This window comes from Musca vetustissima, unplaced genomic scaffold (assembly GCF_032173495.1).
Source record: "Musca vetustissima isolate MV318-11 ecotype Yass unplaced genomic scaffold, APGP_CSIRO_Mvet_v1 utg120180, whole genome shotgun sequence".
In the NCBI taxonomy this organism is placed as follows: Eukaryota; Metazoa; Arthropoda; class Insecta; order Diptera; family Muscidae; genus Musca; species Musca vetustissima.
In genome coordinates this window covers 7,890-28,133 of record NW_026887442.1, presented here as the reverse complement: position 1 = coordinate 28,133, position 20,244 = coordinate 7,890, and the positions used below count along the sequence as shown (strand labels likewise).

The following is a 20,244-nucleotide window of genomic DNA, read 5'->3' as shown; positions in this document are numbered from 1 at the left end:
AATAAGCATGCCTGTTTTGATAAAGATCGGTCAATATTTAGCGGGTCCAATGGACCCTAACTTTTGTGTGAAAAATGACAAAATTTGTATTCTATAGTCTATATATTTACGACTGAAGGACATAGACCCGAGAAGTTGATAGTATATTCAAGAGGAGTGGTTGACCTTTAAATTGATACCAATTATATTGTCGTAGGTACTCGGATGCGCGAGTTACACTTAAATATTTACAGGTGCTTCCGTATTCATATGTTATTTAGTAACCTATTACTATACTGCAGCGCTGATCGCTTTGAAATGTTCCATGAGGTTCCAGTTATGGTCAAGGACAACGCCTAAAATGTTAGGTGATGATCAGATAATATTTTTCGGATGAAGTGGACCGAAAACTTAATTATTAGTACTATTCGAGTCGAAAGCCGAACATCACAACACAACCCACGGTGAAGGGAATCTGGACAAGTTAGAGGTGCTGTACTGATTGTTAGTAACATTTGCTGGCCTCTAGCCAGTCAAAAGTGTGCAACTATCGCGAAATATTGCCCAATCTCAGAATATAGAACCACAGATAGTTAGATTTTCATGAAAGTTGTGTAGGGTATCGTATGGTCGGCCCCGTCCGACTATACTGCTCCGCTCACTGGTTTTTAATATTCTTTTATAGAAAGCAACATTTCGTAGAATACCTAATGTGAATTATTTTTCTTTCCGAGGATCACACACAGTTCATACCCACTTAAACTGTATACATATTTGAATAGCATTGAGCTATGGAACCCGATAATAACAAATTCCTTTATATCTTATTTTTTATTGAGAGAAAAGAAAATATTTGATGTAGATATTTTTGAATGTGTTGTGTAGATGAGTTGCCAATTTTTAGTGATGTTATGTTTTTAATTTATTGATATTTTTTTGGTTGATTTACACATAATAAGAGATTGTTGGTTGTTAAGTATGTTTTTTAGTTTATAACCGTTTCAATACGGCCAGTTCATTTCTTATAATATTACAATATATACAAAAAAACTTGTGATTTTCTTACAAATTTGAAATATATTCGTTTTTTTTTTGTATTTTTTTTTTATTTTTATTAATTTATGTATTTTTGTTAGTTAAAAAATATTGTTGTTTTCTTATGTTTATTTCTAACATTTTTTTTGTTAATTATTGTTATTTTTTTCCATCTGTTTGGTTTTTTTTCGTTAGAGCAGACATTTTGTTGTTGCAGAAAAAAATAAACAAAATTATGTATTAAAAAATAATAATAATAATAAATCATATTTGTTGTTTATTGTTGAAATTGTTACTTTCTTAAATAGAGTAGAGAGGTCTCAAATGGTATAAACAATGCCTTAGACAAATATAAACTTAAAATATACTTTTTATGTGGTGTGGCAAAACAGAATTCGGTTTATTTTACGAAAATCATTGAAAATATTAGTAATTACTGATTAGTTTCGCTCTAGTTAGCTCTTGATTTAGAAGAAGAATTCGTCGCTGATGTTTGATGATTTGGTTGAATGTTGATGAATATGCTTCTGACTGGTATCCTCTGGAAGTTCACTTATGATGAGAGTATTTGAAATTTGATATTTTTTGGTTTTGGTTTTAATTTCAAGTTAGTACATTTCGTAGATGTTCTTCATATTCCTCGGCCGTATGAAAATCTTGATCACTGGAAATATAAAAAAACAATAAAGATATATTAGAAATTACATATATACAACTAAATTATTATATTGCATATATAGCGCATATTATGTAGACACACCTATAAATATTACATATCATTTATTACATATCATTTATTATGCATATTCAAATTTATTATGCATATTCAAATATATTTTAATACTTTAATTTCTGTCGGTAGTTTTCATAAGATTTTGAATTTATTTTAAGGAAATAAACAGGAGCTATATCTAAATCTGAACCGATTTTACGAAAATTAACACACATCACTCTAGACTCAATTCAGTATGCTACGCCAAATTTCGTGCAAATCCAGGGAAATCTATGGGCTTTCGTACACTATTTACATACAATCGGACAAACATATATATGAGAGCTATATCTAAATCTGAACCGATTTTTCCAAATTTCAATAGGCTTCGTCCTTGCGCCAAATAAGTGAGCTGTGCCAAATTTCATCCAAATCGTATCATAAATGCGACCTGTACTTTGTTTACAATTTTACATGGACAGACAGACGGACGGACGAACATGCATAACTGGACTCAGAAAGTGATTCTATGCATATTCTCAAAAGGAACAATGTGTCTATCTCGTTTCCGTTTGCCTCTATCTCGTTTCCTTTTGCCTGTTACAAACATATGCACAAAGACATAATACCCTGTACCACAGTGTGATGAAGGGTATAATTAGACATGTTCCGTCCGACAAAACTTGTTATAGCCTCCACCATACGGATGATATTTTAAATAATTAAAATTAATGGTGTGTTCAAGATGAAAACTCTTATAAGAAAAAAATGATCTATACTCTAACCAGTGAGCGGAGCAGTATAGTCGGACGGGCCGACCATACGATACCCTACACAACTACCACTGAACTCAAATTTTCTACGGATGTGTATTCCGAGCCTGGGCAATATTTCGTGATATTTGCACACTCTTGCCCGATCAGAGGTAAACAGCACCTCTTCCTCACACTGACATATTTTCCGAATATTACGAGTATTCAGTACAGCTATTGTCCAGATTCCCTTCACCGTGGGTTATGTTTTCGTTCCACTTCATTCCAAAATTATTATCTGATCATCACCGAAAATTAAAGGCGTTGTCCTTGACCATAACTGGAACCTCATGAAACATTTCAAAGCGATCAGCGCTATGTTCGGCTCTCTAGAGTGATAATGGGTTACTAAATAACATACAAATACGGAGATACCTGTAAATATTTAGGTGTAACTCCCACATCAGAGCACATGCGACAATATAATTGGTCTTAATTTAAAGGCCAACCACTCCTCTTGGATATAATATCAATTTTTCGGGTCTATGTCCTTCAGGGGTAAATATATACGCTATAGAATACAACTTTTGTCATTTTTCACACAAAAGTCAGGGTCCATTTGACCCGCTAAATATTGACCGATCTTTATCAAAACAGGCATGCTTATTCTTTGGCCCGACCCCCTTCTCCATGCAAAATTTCACGATGTTCGGGTCATTATTGCGGCCTGTGGAGCGACCAGAAAAACCGACAAAAATTTAGTATTTGGTCCATTTCATCCCCTAAATATTAACCGATCTTTCCCAAAAACAATAGGGGTCTTCATTGGCCAGAACCCATCCTACATGCAAAATTTCGTGAAGATTGGTCCATAACTGTGGCCTGTATCGTGTTTACAAATTATAATGGACAGACGGACGGACGGACGGACACACATGTCTAGATCGACTCAGCTAGTCGAGATATGACTAGCTATGATCGGTATACTTAAAGGTGGGTCTATGACCAATATTTCGCGGCGTTACAAACTTTTGGGGCTGCACAAAGCTATAATACCCTGACAACATAGTTGTGTAGGGTATAAAAATACCAACTAAAAGGAAACCCGTTACATAGGGTAATCGATATTGAAAATTTTTGGTTGTGATATTTGACGACCAATGAAAATACCAAATTACAGCCAATTCGGTTGAAAAACGTGTCGAAAATTCTCAAAATACCATATTAATAATAACAAGTTAAGGGGGATTCTCGGGGTCAATTTTTTTTTTTCGAATAGTTCGAATCTACACTAATTCAAGAATGTCCCTACAAAATTTCAAGTGTAAATCTCAAGAACTCTTGAAGATATAGCCGATTTATTGTGTCAGCATCAAGTGACGGCTAAAGGGCTTATTTAAACGCCTTTTTCTCTTTTGCGAATGGCGGACACGATAACTCAAAAACTAATAATCCAATCGGTTCCAAATTTTGCAACGTTTCTCTGGGAGTGTATAGTTCTCGTATGTACTAGGATAAAGCCAATCGGTGAAGATCTTCATTATTTTTTAACTTGGTTTTTGGTAAAAAATCGGCGATTTTCCAAAAATATTTTTATAAAGGTCCACCATTTTGTTAATTTTAGATTATTCCTCCGATTTTATCGACATTTTTGAAGACCAGCCTTCCTGTGCCGGGTGCATCTTCACTTGACCATCTTCTGATTTAAATTAGTTTTGCTGGCGCTTTTCGCTTTTTATCAAAATTTCAAAATGTTAACCTGTATCTATAGGTCATCTGTCGGTTACAATGTACAAAAGTTATCGATTTTGTGGTTAGTGAACTCACATAGTGAACACATCGTACATATACGTAATTTAGGTAAACAAGCAGAAATTTTTAAACCGTTCCCAAATCAACAGAAATACATTAAAGACCTAAACTTCTTTGCAAAATATATGTTCATTAAAATGGTTTTGATGTTTAAAAAACTTATCTGTACACAAATTATTTGCTAGACTGTACACTGGGTCTATCGTGTGAATTGTACTTAGATTTAGCTACCAATCTGTTAACATTTTCATTAACTTACCTGTCACTCAAATCTCGTTTTTTCCGCCGGTCCTGTGATAGTGCTTCTACACAAAGTACTATTAATTTACTATCGCACGTTAGTCGCTCCTGATCCAATAATTTGTTGCCCAGTAAATTGCTGGCAAAGCCAATTTTATCTCTTGCTCCACTATGCCAGGCATCGCAATATGTGTCAATCGAACGTTCGCCATTGGGTAACGAACCATGCCAGACATGTTTTTGGGGCCTAAAAAAAAAAAAAAATAAAACGAAATGTGGAAACATGTTACATAGATATTGTAGCAAACAATTTGTAAATATTTTCATTTGATGGACGAAAATAAATTTTGCAGCCATTATTTGGTAATAATTTCATTGCTGTTTTAATTATTTTTTAATATTTCGTTTGGTAGAAGTAATGAAAATTAAAAACATTTAAAAACTAAATTTATACAAAATTTATACTGGTCTATGTATATCACACATATACTTATAAAATGACATATATGGATTCTAAATAATTTAGGTATATGATGTGAACAGTCATCTGGACACTTGGAAACTCGCACCCACAAAAAAGTTTGACCAAAAAGTTATTTATTAGTACAAGTACATTTTAAGGTGTTTGTGTTTATTGGAATTTGTGTGGTCACATATATTATATATATATATATATATATACAGGGACGTACGCAGGGGGGCGGCCCGGGGGGCCCGTAAATTTATAAATTTTGTTTGCAACAGCGATTTTTTTCATTTTGTACTACCGGGCCCCCCCCGAAATGAAATCCTGTGTACGTTGCTGTATATATATATATATATATGTACTTTATTTAGTTTATATTCAAATGACCTTTGATGTATTTGACAAATCTCGAAAGCCTTTTGGAATATATTATTTATTTTACTTAAATTAAGTCAACCACACAATATACACACAAGGTGAATATGTCTTGTTTGCATTTAGCTAGAATTTATGTATTTTGTGGTTCAAAGCGCAAAAAGTCATAGAAAACATATAGGTTTTGTAAGAACTATATTGTCATAATGTTGGCAGCATTTAAATACAATAATGTGCAAAATTTATTGCAATATTTAAGTTGTAAGGAGCGTTGAGTATTAGGTATTTTATGAAATCGGACGAAACTATTAACAGTAGATATATCTAAATATTACTCTGTTTAAAAGAATTTTATTGCCCTGTATTGTAGGCTCACTAATGCACTAATGCACAAAAATATCAGGAATTTTTTGCTATAAAAAAACTGAGCCTAGGATCTAAGGATTTTATTTCTATATGTTGCACCATTCAGATGAATCGGCACCAATTTCACTGAAACATTATATATGGGAGCCATATCTACATCTGAATCGATTTTAACGAAACATTTTACACGTTATTATACGTAGAATTAATTGGGCATTCCAAAGTTCGTCGTAATCGGACATACCTTCGGAGTTTAGAACACTATTCACTGAGCCTATCGTATCAGGAATTTTTTGCTATAAAAAAACTGAGCCTACGATTTAAGGATTTTATTTCTATAGAAAATCCCTTATCCTAGGGTCTCAGGATTTTTTCTATAGAATAAAACATGACCCTAGACCCTCAAGATTTTTGTTATAGCAAAAACTCTGAGCCTAGGATCTCAAGATTTTTTTGAGAACCAAAAAATATTTTTGTCGCGTTATCCTACACCATCGTTAGCTATTGAATAGTTCTACGACTTTTAAGGATTTATAACGGAAATTCGTTCACAAATTGAGAGCTTTTCCGTTTTCATACTATTTTTTTATGGGGGATATGCCTACACGTCAACTGATATAGCTCTGGCACTTCGGTGCAAATTTTTGGACAGCTAGCTCAGTTTCTGCATATGCTAGAGTGATAACAACAGACTGATGGGCATGGCTAGATCGTCTTATAATTTTACACTGATCAAGAATATATATACTATATGGGGTCAGAAACGATTATTTAAAAAAGAAAACAAACATACAACGATGGAGGGTGTAAAATTGGGTAAAAATATGTTGAAGCCAAAAATGTTTTTGTCTTTTGCTAAATTATTACTAAAATACACCATTTACAGACTTGTGCTCAACGACTGAATTGAAGAACACCATATTGGCAATATAGTTCTAATGTATGATTTTTCGATATTTCCACCGCATTCAACTAAGCCGGATGCTGACATTTTCAAGCCGAAATTTCCCTGTTTTCGGACGAGCTAGTTGAAGCCCTAAACTTATTATAGGATCGTAGGACTTGTGATTTCACTTCGATTGATGTATATCTCAAGAACATATTTATAAAAAACCTATTTATTGGGTTGAACCCCGCGTGATTTTAGTTTTTTACGTGCTGAATCTACTGAGAACAAATCCGTCCAATAAAACTGCGGTCAAAAGTACTTTGAAAATAGAAACATCTGCAAATACATAATATGAGAATTCCGCGTGTATAATCGCTTTATGTTGTATATAAATATAAACATTTATAAGCCATATTCCTGAGTAAATGCATCATAAAATATAGCGATACATGAATAATTTTATCCAAAATAGATTGGGGAGGCATACACACGGTTCTTGATGGATATGAGCATATGACATTTAAAAGCATTCAAAATATTCACCCTTTGTAGGGGAGGAGCTAGAAGGAGTGGACCATCTTGCAACATTATACAGCTTTAGTTAAAATATTAGGGTGTCAAAGTTTGGTTCAAATCCGATGGTCTGTTCCAGAAGGAGTGAACCGATATTCCCCATATTCGAACTAGATTTAAGTTTGAAAGAAATATTACGATGTGCACAGCTTGGACCAAATCGGACATTCCATTCGCTTTATATTAGATTTATGAATATTCAATATGTTGACACTTTGTGTGAGAGGTACCAGAAGAAGAGGACCGATAGGATTGGTAAAAATATTGTGTTGTGCAAAGCTTGGATGAAATTGGCTATTGCGTTCGCTTCATATGAGATTTACAAGTTTTCGAAATATTGACACTATGTAGGGGAGATACTGGAATGAGTGGACTAATGAGTCTCATCTTCCAACATTATACAGGATTCGATAAAATATAAAGGTTTGCAGAGTTTAGTTGAAATCGGATAGTCAGTTCGCATTATATTATAAAATTAATTTTCATCAAAATGTTGACCATTTTGTGGGGTAGCTTGATTTAAGTTTGGAAGAAATTTTACGATGTACAAAGTTTGAAGGAAATCGGTTACTCCCTTCGAGAGTTATCTTGCACATCAGCCAGCCGGGCCCCCTGGCCCTCCTGGTTACGTCGGTGATATATATATATATATAAAACATTGATTTTTCTATAAAAAAAAACACTGAGTCTAGAATCCAGAATTTTTTTCTATCGAAGAGAAACTTGGCCAAGGGTCTGAGAAATCATAAAAAAAAGTAAGGAAAGTAGTAAAGCCGAGCTGGGCCGACTATTTGATACCTTTCACCACTTGGGGATATTCTACATAGGTATCCTCACAATTTCATATCAAACACCCGTTCGAAATATATATCGTAGATATGTTTGCAACTGCACCACTTTCAACCAAACGCAATAACTTCATTCTCGTGTCAATTTAATACGTTGTGAATTGGACGAACATTAGGCGTTTGGTGCAGCATTTACCTAAAATCGGACGAATGTATATGTGGGAGCTATATATAAATCTGAACCTATTTCAACGACATTTGGAAGAGATTAATTTATATCAACATCGGTACATTGTACAAAATTGTTTGTCAATCGGGCAAACTTAGGTCTTTAGTGCACAATTTACCTTAAATCGGACGAAAATATATATGGGAGTTATATCTAAATGTGAACCGATTTTTCAGAAACTTGCCCCACATCATTCTAGACTCAATTCAGTACGGTATGCCAAATTTCTTGCAAATCGAAGGATATATAGGGACTTTTGTGCACTATTTACCAAAAATCGGACGATATATAAATTTTCAGTTATATCTAAATGTGAAACAATTTTCACAAAACTTAACACACATCATTCTAGACTTATTTCAGTACGCTACGCCAAATTTTGTGCAAATCGAAAGATATATAGAATATATATAGGATTAACCCACATCATTATAGATTTTATTCAGTACGATATGCTAAATTTCGTGCAAATCCAAAGGTATATAGGAAATCTAAATCTGAACCAATTTTTTCCAATTTCAATGGGGTTTATCCTTGGGCCAAATAGATGCGACCTGTACTTTGTTTACAATTTAACTTGGACAGAAAGACGGGCGGATATGCATAAATCGACTCAGAAAGTGAAAATAGTGACACTAAGGTCGCAGGGTTTTTTTGCGGAGCCTTATGAAAAAAATTCTAATATTATTGACTCATACTTTTCAACAAACCTCGTACAAATTATTTATTCAATACTCGAACACATATACACCCATCTACATTCGTTTTAAATTCATAGTTTTAACAACATTGTTTCCCCCGGTGGTGCTTCATGTGACTTTGCAATAGACTGCCGAACATAATACAATGTGTAGATTTGTTAATTAGCTTTAACTTTCCTCTGCTCAAAAGTCATAGTTCTCATTAGTAATTTATTGACTATAACATTTGTATGTGGAAATATTGCAACAACTTTCATGATTTCTTCTCCATTCTACCGTTAGAGAGAGATGGACTATTAGATGAATCAGAACAATTTCCTTCACATGAATGGTCATTCGTTGGAGATGTATGCAGGACCGACAGCCGGCAAATATGTTTGTACATGTTCTATGTATTTATGTATGTTGCTGTAGTGTTAGATATGAGTTAATTCCAATGTATTTAAATGACATAATGAATATAATACAATCATGTTCTGTTGATGTTGGCAAAGATTTTCCATGTAAAAATATTTTTTTTTGTCTTAACTTTTAATTATCCATAATGTATATATGCATAACAATATTAAAATATACACACACTTTTGTAATTAACATGAATATGTATATCACAAGAAGATTTAATGAGCATTGACGTTTTGATATTTAATATGAAGAATATATATGAAAATATTGCTCATATGCTGCGAAGATGAAAGAATATATGGGCGCTATATATAACTTAAATTACAGTACAATATGCAAAATTTCGTTTCATTCGGATAATATATGGGCAATATTGCCAATTTTTTAATTTTTAATATATGATACAAAAGGGGCGTAGTCCCCATTTCGTTGGCTTCTAGTTTTACTTTGACACGAAGACCTTGAAATGAGTGGCTTAATCACAAATCGATAGAGAACATAAAAGAAGTAGGTGATGCATAAGGAATGTGAGAGTGATGCATAAGGAATGCTAATCTCAAGCCGTAACTTCTGGGGAGATCCTTCTACGGAACGTTGTAACCATCGCAACGCTTTAGGCTACAATTTTCATTTCACATTGTTTCTGCACCATTGCACCCAAAATATATTCATCCGATTCATAAAATCCATTATCCCGATATATATGTATGTCGCAATGTATATAGATAAGCATTAAATTAAGAGATTTTACTGTGTCCGTTGAATTGCCAATTATGAAATATTTAACATGGAGCTTTAAAAGAAATAATGATTATTATTTGAATGATTATTATAAATCAAAAAAAAAAAAAAAAAAAAAAGACAGTGAGCGGAGCAGTCGGACGTAGCCTAAAATATGATACCCCACACAACTTCCACCTTACCCGAATAACAAATATTACTATTATTGGATTATGTTGTAATGTTGGTCTTTCAATTGTGGCCTATATATCGACTAAAAACAACACAAAAAGTTAAGTTTTCGGCCCACTTCATCCCAAAATTATTTTCTGATCACCGCCGAAAATTAGAGGCGTTGACCTTGACCATAACTGGAACCTCGTGGAAAATTTCAAAGCGATCAGCGCTATCTTTTCGCCCTCTAGTGTAATAATGGGTTAATAACTAATATATGAATACGTAAGCACCTGCGAATATTTAAGTGTAACTCCCACATCTGAGTACATACGACCATATAATTGGTATCAATTTAAAGGTCAACCACTCCTCTTGAACATACTATAAACTTCTCGGATCTAGGTCCTTCAGGGGCAAATATATACGCCATAGAATACAAATTTTGTCATTTTTCACACAAAAGTCAGGGTCCATTTGACCCGAAAAATATTGATCGATCTTTATCAAAAAAGGCATGCTTATTCTTTGGCTCAATCCCCTTCTCCATGTAAAAATTCGAGATGTTTGGGCCATAATTGCGGCCTCTAGAGCGAACAGAAAAACCGACAAAAATTAAGTATTTGGTGCATTCCATCCCCTTAATATTAACCGATCTTTACCAAAAACAATAGGGGTCTTCATTGGGCTGAACCCTTTCTATATGCAAAATTTCATGAAGATTGGTCCATAACTGTGGCCTGTATCGTGCTTACAAATTATATTGGACGGACGGACGGACACACATGTCTAGATCGACTCAGCTAGTCGAGATATGACGATCGGTATACTTAAAGGTGGGTCTAGGACCAATATTTCGCGGCGTTACAAACTCTTGGGGCTGCAAAAAGCTATAATACCCCGACAACATAGTTGTGTAGGGTATAATAATAATTATTATTATATTTCTAATACAATGAACCCAATTTAATTTGTTTTTGAAATTTTTACAGTTTTCAAAACAATAAGCTATTTTAAACAACCAAAAATGTGAAAAAAAACATTTTAAATGCGTTCATTTTTAATTTTCTGCACAGTAGTATTTATTGTCTTCTTTTGACTGGGATTTACCTTGTCATCATCATTCATTCGAATATATATGTATGTATGTATGACTACTTTTGTGTATTTGTTTTGTTACATTTTCATTATTCATAGATTGAGAAGATTTATGGGGACAAAATTGTGTGAATCTACTACTGGTCTGACAGGGAGCTTTGTGTTTGTGTGTGTATTTATCACACCTTTGGGTATTCAAGTGAATTATTACATGCAAATAATTTCCATTTCATTGAAATAAATTCACATATAGGCCGAGCACAACTACACCCTCATTATAGACAGATAGATGGGAGAACAATTAACAATTGAGAAAAGAAAAACAAAAACAATCCGTATTGAAAAATTTCGATCCAGGGAATTATGACTTTGTTAATTTGAATGCAGATGGAAGCAATGGAAGGATGTACATTTTCTGAGACTATTTACGTATGCACATCTATTGGGCAAAATTTAGGTTTGTCATGTCAACAAAAACTGCTACAAGTTTGTTTTACATCAGCAAAATTTTGTTGGATATATATAAATGGTACACCAACGAATCTATGTGTTTGTGAAATGTCCGATATAAAGTTTCCGCCCAGTTTTGATCGAAGATTTTTGACATATTTACAAAACTAATTTGCTACAGTGTAGTGGGATTGAAACCACAATCCAAAATTGAAATTTAAGCAATTTGGATTACAATTTTATGTTGGAATCCTTTAAAAGAAATTTCAATTCTAAAACAAAATAAACTTTCGAATTTCAATTGAAATACTCAAATTCTGAACTGAATGTAAAAATTGTATAAAATGTCATTGGTAACAGTGCTTTCGTTTTTACACTTTTTTCAACTTTTTCGTCTTCTGCTCTCATAAATAAAACATAGTTTTCAAAAGTTAGCTCTAAGGTCTAAGCATTCGTCACGAACAATAGCACAAGTACTTAGCAAATTATTTACCAGAGAAATTAAAAACGAATTTAAATAAAATTCACGACACTAACACTATTTAGTTGGACAACGAATATTTAATTTAACAAATGACCGTGAACTGTATGGTGCTCTTGTCCTGTATCCAGCACAAGGGAAACGAAAAGGAATGAAGGAGGCTACGGTAAGTACTACAAAATGTTAGAACAAAAAGTAAAAAGAGATTTAAAAAACCGGACAAATAAAAAAGCATGCTTTGATAGTAAGTCTATGGACAATAAAACCCCAAAAAATAAAAGAAAATAAAATTAAAAACGCTCTAAAAGTTCGTATGGTGGTTATATTAAATTTGTTTTTGTATCTATTCGAAATAGAAACTTGTGCACAAATAAACTTCAACAATTTTCCATATCAATGCATGTTGGTATAGCGACAATTTGAAGGTAGTTGTTAACATTTTGTTTTATTTCCCATGCAAATATGTTAAGGGTTTGTTCGACTTTTCATACATATTATGTTGTCACACATACATACGAATTTTATATTTGAATGCAGCCATCTTATATCTAGAATCCCATACTATTTCTTTTCGGGAACATACACCTATATATATATATATAATCGTATGCCTATGGTAAGAACCTCAACATTACTCTTGGATTGTCTATTATGAAACCAACACACAGTCTAGAAGCACATGCTTTCCAAAGGACAAGGCAATGACTATTACTGGTCATAAAATGTGAAAGGAATAAAATGGAGAAACGGAAAAACTGTTGACATAAAAAGTTTGTACGTTAACTACTTTTGCATTTAATTCTGACATTCAAAGATTTCACACATTTTTTGTTGTACCTTTTGTACAACACTGGGCGAAAATATATATGGGAGCTATATCTAAATCTGAGCTGAACTCAACAAAATTTAACATATATCAAACTGGACATAATTCAGTAGGCACATTTTTGTCACAATCGGACAAATATTGGGAGTTTGGTGCACCATTTTCATAAAATCGGACGAAAATATATATGAGAGGTATATCTAAGTCTGAACCGATTATCGCTAATTTCAATAAAGTTCGTCCTTGGGCCAAATTGCATCCAAATCGGATAATAAATGAGACCTGTACTTTGTTCACAAGAATCCATGGACAGACGGACATGCATAAATCAACTCAGAAAGTGATTCTATGCATATTCTCAAAAGGTACCATGGTCTATCTCGTTTCCTTTTGCCTGTTACACACATATGCTCAAAGACATAGAACCCTGTACCACAGTGTGGTAAAGGGTATAAAAACATAAAGTATTATATTTATATTCCGTTTGCGATTAAATTTGTTTCAGTTTATTTCAAGACCCTAATTAAAACCAGTGAGCGGAGCAGTATAGTAGGACAGGGCCGACCATATGATACCCTACACAACTTCGACGAAAATCTAACATTCTTTGGTTCTATATTCTGAGCAGGGACACTATTTCGCGATATTTGCACCCTCTTGATCGACTAGAGGTCAACAAATATTACTTATATTCAGTACAGCCATTCTAATTACTTGCCCAGATTCCCTTCACCGTGGGTTGGTTGTGATGTTCGGCTTTTAATTGCGGACTATAGATCGACTCGAAAAACACAAAAAATTAAGTTTTCGGTCCACTTCATCACAAAATAATTATCTCATCATCGCCGAAAATTATAGGCGTTGTCCTTGACCATAACTGGAACCTCATGGAACCTATCAAAGCAATCAGCTCTATATTTTCGCACTCCAGTGTGGTAAGAGTTTACTAAATAATATCTGAATACGTAAGCACCTGAGAATATGTACGTGTAACTCCCCCATCCGAGTACATACAACAATATAATTGGTATCAATTTAAAGGCCAACCTCTCCTCTTGGATATATTATCAACTTCTCGGGTCTATGTCCTTCAGGAGTAAATATATACGCTATTTAATACAAATTTTGTAATTTTTCACACAAAAGTCAGGGTCCATTTGACCCGCTATATATTGACCGATCTTTATCAAAACGGGCATGCTTATTCTTTGGCCCGATCCCCTTCTCCATGTAAAATTTCGCGATGTTCGGGCTATAATTGCTGCCTCTGGAGTGACCAGAAAAAGCGACAAAAATTTAGTATTTGGTCCATTTCATCCCCTAAATATAAAGCGATCTCCACCAAAAACAGTAGGGGTCTTCATTGGCCATAACCCAACCTACATACAAAATTTCGTGATGATTGGTCCAATACTGTGGCCTGTATCGTGTTTACAAATTATAATGAACGGACGGACGGACACACATGTCTAGATCGACTCATCTAGTCGAGATATGACTATCGGTATACATAAAGGTGGGTCTAGGACCAATATTTCGCGGCGTTACAAACTCTTGGGGCTGCACAAAGCTATAATACCCTGAGAACATAGTAGTGTAGGGTATAATTATGTTTGCGTATTGTTAGAAACAATTAAGCATAATATGTATCGCAGTGGGTCTATTTACTATCACAGCTTAACAAATCTCAAATCGATCAAATATTAAAACGATCCATGATATATTAAAACGATATCGATACAATATTAAACAATACCAAGGAATTCGAAGAAGTCCATTGTTACCAAACCGCTATGTTCCCAACATATTTCTGTTCATGTGGTATAAGGAAAAGAGCAACCACAATCCGATAAGTAGATCAGTTTAGAACACGTATTGTTGAAGGTGTGAGTCATTTATAAACAAAAGACAAATATTTTAGCATTTATTTTTATTTATGCAGATATTTACATAGATATTTTACAGCTCTTCAGACTATATGAAATGCGTTTTTCTGACAACACATAAATACCTACATACAGGTTTAACATTTGAAAGAATTTGCATAATTGAATGCAATTGAATGCAAAAGACAAGAAGTCATCAGCTTGTACAAATACAACAACAAAAATAAACATAGCTCACACAGGGATTCTTTAAAGTGAGCATTGTAGAGAAACACACCAACTTGCACTACAAATACAACAACAACAATCACCATAGTTCACGCAAGAATTCTTTAATGTGAGCAATGTAGAGAACACACAAACAAATTTCAAAAGTTAAAAATTATAAACATCCCGTTTGTTCGATAACTAGCAAACGACGCTTAGTACATATTTACTATAGAATGTTAATAAGTAGAAAGATACATTTTGATAATTGGGTAGTGCAATCATTTTTAGTACAGTGATGTTGGGGGTACCGTAATAATTATAAGTACAAGCATGTGTTATACAATGAGAACCCAAAATACAAAAAAAAAAAAAAAAAAAAAAACGGTAAGGAAAGATCAAAAGTCGGACGGGACCGACTATATTTAACCTTCATCACTTTGGGTATACTCCAACGATTTTATTATAAGGTAGAGTCAGATATATACCGATATAAAGCACGTACAACATACATCTTTTTTAAAAATATTTGTCGTATATATTTAGGGAAACTCAGATCGGAAAATTGAAAATTTCATGTCAATTGGGCCGACTCAGAGATGTTGTTGAAATCGAACAACTAAACTTAAGACATGTCATTCCATACTTAATTCAGTACGCTACGCCCAATTTCCTATAGATAACAAATGTAGGGGCTTTATCTTAATCGAATATATATTGGGAATTAAGTGCCCTATTTACATAAAATCGGACGAAGCTATATATGGAGCTAATCTAAATCTGAACCGATTTTCAGTAAAATTAGTTCTAATCATTCTAGAGTCAATTCTTAAGCTATGCCAAATTTCGTGTAATTCGAAAGATATAGAGGGACTTAGATGCACCATTTACATGAAATAGGACGAAAATACATATGGGAGCTATATCTACAGGGTGAGATGAAAAAACTGCAACCAACTTCAGACTGCTGTCATTTCTAAGCCAATCGTCCGACAGCTGTTAAATTTATTCCAGTTACAGTTCATTATATTATTTACAAGCGTACAAAAGCATTTTGGTGAGAATTTTCCAGAAAATATTATTCGTAATGGAATTCAAGTGTGATATAGTGTGATTTCTTTTTATTTGGCGAGAAAACTACAAGTGGTTATCGTAAGAGCACTCCAGCATTTAAATGTGAATAAATCTTTTGTGTCTCATACCATCGCTCGTTACAGTGATACTGGTAGCGTAGCCCGACGTCAAGGAAATGGACGAAAGAAAACAGCAACATCAGCAGAAATGGTTCGAAAGGTAAAGAAGCGACTAGATCGAAACCCGAAATATTCCTTTCGGCAAATATTGAAACATGAGCTCGGGGTAAAGCCATTGAAATTCCAAAAAGTGTAAGATCTTACACCGCCGCAGAAAGAAAATAGACTCAAAAGAGGTAAAGAGTTGCTTCGCTTGGCCGAAAGTGGTGAACTGCCGACCTTGATTTTCTCCGATGAGACAACATTCGTTGCCCAGCAGTTTCTAAGCAAAAAAAAAAAAAAAATGGTACGCCACCAGAACTCAAGCGTCGGCCATGGAAATGGTGTGGGCCGCCAGCCGACAGCCGATGGTCGCTCTCCGCTCGTATTAATCGGCATCTGGCTATTCTGATGCCCATGCCGAATATTATAGGGAAAATATTCTGGAGGGTGTATTAAAGCCTTGGGAACGCAAACATTTTGGCCGCAGACCTTGGACATTCCAACAGGACTCAGCACCATCGCACTCAGCACGCGCCACCCAAGAACTAACAAAATAAAGTTCTTCGCTTCATTTCCAACGCACATTGGCCACCAAAATCTCCAAATACCAATCCGTTGGACTATTGTGTCTGGAGTATTTTGGAAAGCAAGGTTGGCTCTAAAAACCAGTAAGGATAGTAGTAAAGTCGGACGGGGCCGACTATATGATACCCTTCACCACTTCACTAAAACTGAACCGATTTCAACGAGACTTGCCAGAGATTAATTTATATTAACTACAGTTCATTGTACAAAATTGTGTGACAATCGGACAAACCTTGGGTCTTTAGTGCACAACTTAGAAAACATCATTCTAGACGTAATTCAGCACGCCATGTCCAATATTGTACAAATCGAAAGATATATAGGGACATTGGTGCACCATTTATGATAAAATCGATGCAGGTTGGGATAAAAAATATATATGGAAGCTATATCTAAATCTGAACCGATTTTTCCGAAACTTAGCACACATCATTCTAGACCCAATTCAGTACACCATGCCAAATTTCGTGAAAATCGAAGGATATCAGGGACATTGGTACACCATTTATCATAAAATCGGACAAAAATATATATGGGAGCTATATCTAATCTGAACCGATTTTCAGGAAACTTAACACACATCATTCTTGACATAATTCATTACTCTGTGCCAAATTTTGTGCAAATCGAAAGATATATAGGGACCTTGGTGCACCATTTACCTTAAATCGGACGATAATAAATATGGAAGCTATATCTAAATCTGAACCGATTTTCAGGAAACTTAACACACATCATTCTAGACCTGATTCATTACGCTGTGCCAAATTTCGTGCAAATCAAAAGATATGTATAGACTTTTATGCACCATTTACCATAAAATCGATGCAGGTTGGGACGATATTACATATGGGAGCTATATCTAAATCTGAACCGATATTCAGGAAACTTAACACACATCATTCTAGATCTAATTCATTATGCTGTGCCAAATTTTGTGCAAATCGAAAGATATATAGGGACTTTGGTACACCATTTACCTTAAATCGGACGAAAATATATATGGGAGCTATATCTAAATCTGAACCGATTTTCACGACACTTAACACACATCATTCTAGACCTTATTCATTATTCTGTGCCAAATTTCGTTCAAATCGAAAGATATATAGGGACTTTGGTACACCATATACATTAAATCGGACGAAAATATATATGGCAGCTATATCTAAATCTGAACCGATTTTTCCCAATTTCAATAGGGTTCGTCCCTGGACCAAATAAGTGACCTGGGCCAAATTTCAGTCAATTCGGATCATAAATGCGACCTGTACTTTGTTTACAATTTAACATGGACAGACAGTCATGCATGCATAAATCGACTAAGAAGTGATTCTATGCATATTCTCAAAAGAAACCATGTGTCTATCTCGTTTTCTTTTGCCTGTTACAAACATATGCTCAAAGACATAATACCATGTGCCACAGTGTGGTGAAGGGTATAAATACCAATGTGTCGATCACCTCAAGCAAGCGCTTCGCCGCGAATGGGCGAAAATACCGCAGAGCAACATTCGGGCAGCGTGTGACGGATTCATCGAATTAAGTTTTTGCTTTCATTCAATAAAATTTAAAAAATGTAAACATTAGGGTGTTTGACTTTGTTGCAGTTGTTTTTTATCTCAGCCTGTATATAAATAAGGCCAATTATGTTTGAAAACCGTAACCAAAAGCTATAGAATTGAGGGTATCCATATTTTATTCCAAACATCGTAGGAGTTGTGGTAATGCATGTGTAAACTTTCAAAGCTCTACCTTCAATATTATGAGCTCTATGGTGAATTCAACAACCAGACAGATGGACATGACTAATTAAAGGCTCATTAATCTGAACCGACTACTTCAAAACCTGTTACGTACAACACTCGGCTGGTGTAGGGTATAAAAACAATGCAAAATTTAGTAATGATTACAAAATAAAAGTAAATTAGTTCATAACTAGTTACCCGAACACATGAGGATTTCCACATATATTTATACACACATACACGTATGTAAGGATGTGTGAATGTACATCTATGTTATTCTATCATTCGTATGGAATATGTGTACTTGTTTATGGTATACATGTCGTGTCGTATTTGCGTGTGTCTGTCCTGTCTCTACCTAGATAGGACTCTACCAACCAACCAACTAAATGTCTAAATGTCTCGACATATTCAAATGTTTGGAAGATTCTCACATCTTCGTTCTTCCTTGCCTCGATTTGTATTTCATTTTAATGTCATTTCATTTGTAATGTACGAACATGCATGCTATTTTTAGTTTTTGTTATACTGCAGAGTGTTGTTATGGTTATTAAATTTTCATATGCAAATTGTCGAATGTTGTATTTTCCATTGTGCTAAGGCTCGTTGAGTTTTGTTTGTAATTGGCATTTCTGTGACTTTGGCTATTTAGGCAATATTTTTTGTCAGAGCACTGGTTAATGTGAAAAAATGTTTTTTTTAATGTCTTCATTTAACAAAAGTCATAATATTCAAATAGAATACAAATAAATAAAAATAATAATTAGCTGACTGTTAAGTTATTGTTCGAGATTATCCCCACGAAAATCATTAAGAAAACACAAACGGTATATGTACAATTCTTATGATGAAAAATAAATGCTAATATTTAAAATATGGAATTGAGTTGGTCTTCAGTAATCTATTGGCCCCTGCATTTTCCTCCAACCTGTCAGTAGATTTTTTTTTAATTTGTGTAGGTATAATCAACGTTTTGTTTTTTTTTTTATATTTTTCAATGTGATATCTCCTAGCAATGTGCATATTATATTAATTAAAAATAAATAACCATTAAATATATATTTCTTTAAAATTTACATTTTCATTGCAACTTACCATAAAGGATCTGTCAAAACATTTTTGCCGCTGAAACTGTAGATACGTGGCGCTTGTGAAAAGAAGCCACCTTGACCATTGAATATACCCTTCCACGAGTTAAATAGGACATCACCTCTTGTATTCACAACCGGCAGATCACGGTCTGCGACACGTACAATTGAATCCAGATTTTGTACCCTAAAATGGAAACAAAACATACATACAAAATGTGAGTAAAATAAAACGTAAAGAATATTTTTTAATTAGCATAAAAGTTCAGAAGAATGGTGGCCACATATTTCGAAGGCATTATAATTGTTATTCTAAAATTAAAAATAAAAGATATCTATTGTGCGAAAAAATAAATTTCCACACAAATGATTTTTTTACAAATTGAAAAATAATAAGATATTTTTAACCAAAAACAAAACGAAG

General features: G+C 34.0%; 1 protein-coding gene and 1 long non-coding RNA gene across 2 annotated transcripts; both read right to left on the bottom strand.

Moving 5' to 3' along the window:
• Window positions 1-1,617: 1,617 nt before the first annotated feature.
• On the bottom strand, window positions 1,618-20,007 carry LOC133335014 (collagen alpha-1(XV) chain; the record flags this gene model as incomplete). The annotated part of the gene is made up of 3 exons (XM_061543310.1): window positions 1,618-1,678; window positions 4,550-4,777; window positions 19,828-20,007. Coding segments are annotated over 3 exons (469 nt in total), but the record flags the coding sequence as incomplete, so codon positions are not given.
• LOC133335013 (uncharacterized) lies at window positions 16,821-18,514 on the bottom strand. The gene is made up of 2 exons (XR_009754508.1): window positions 18,434-18,514; window positions 16,821-17,055 (listed from the first exon to the last, which is right to left on the bottom strand). It is a non-coding gene; the product is annotated as an uncharacterized LOC133335013 (long non-coding RNA).
• Window positions 20,008-20,244: the final 237 nt, after the last annotated feature.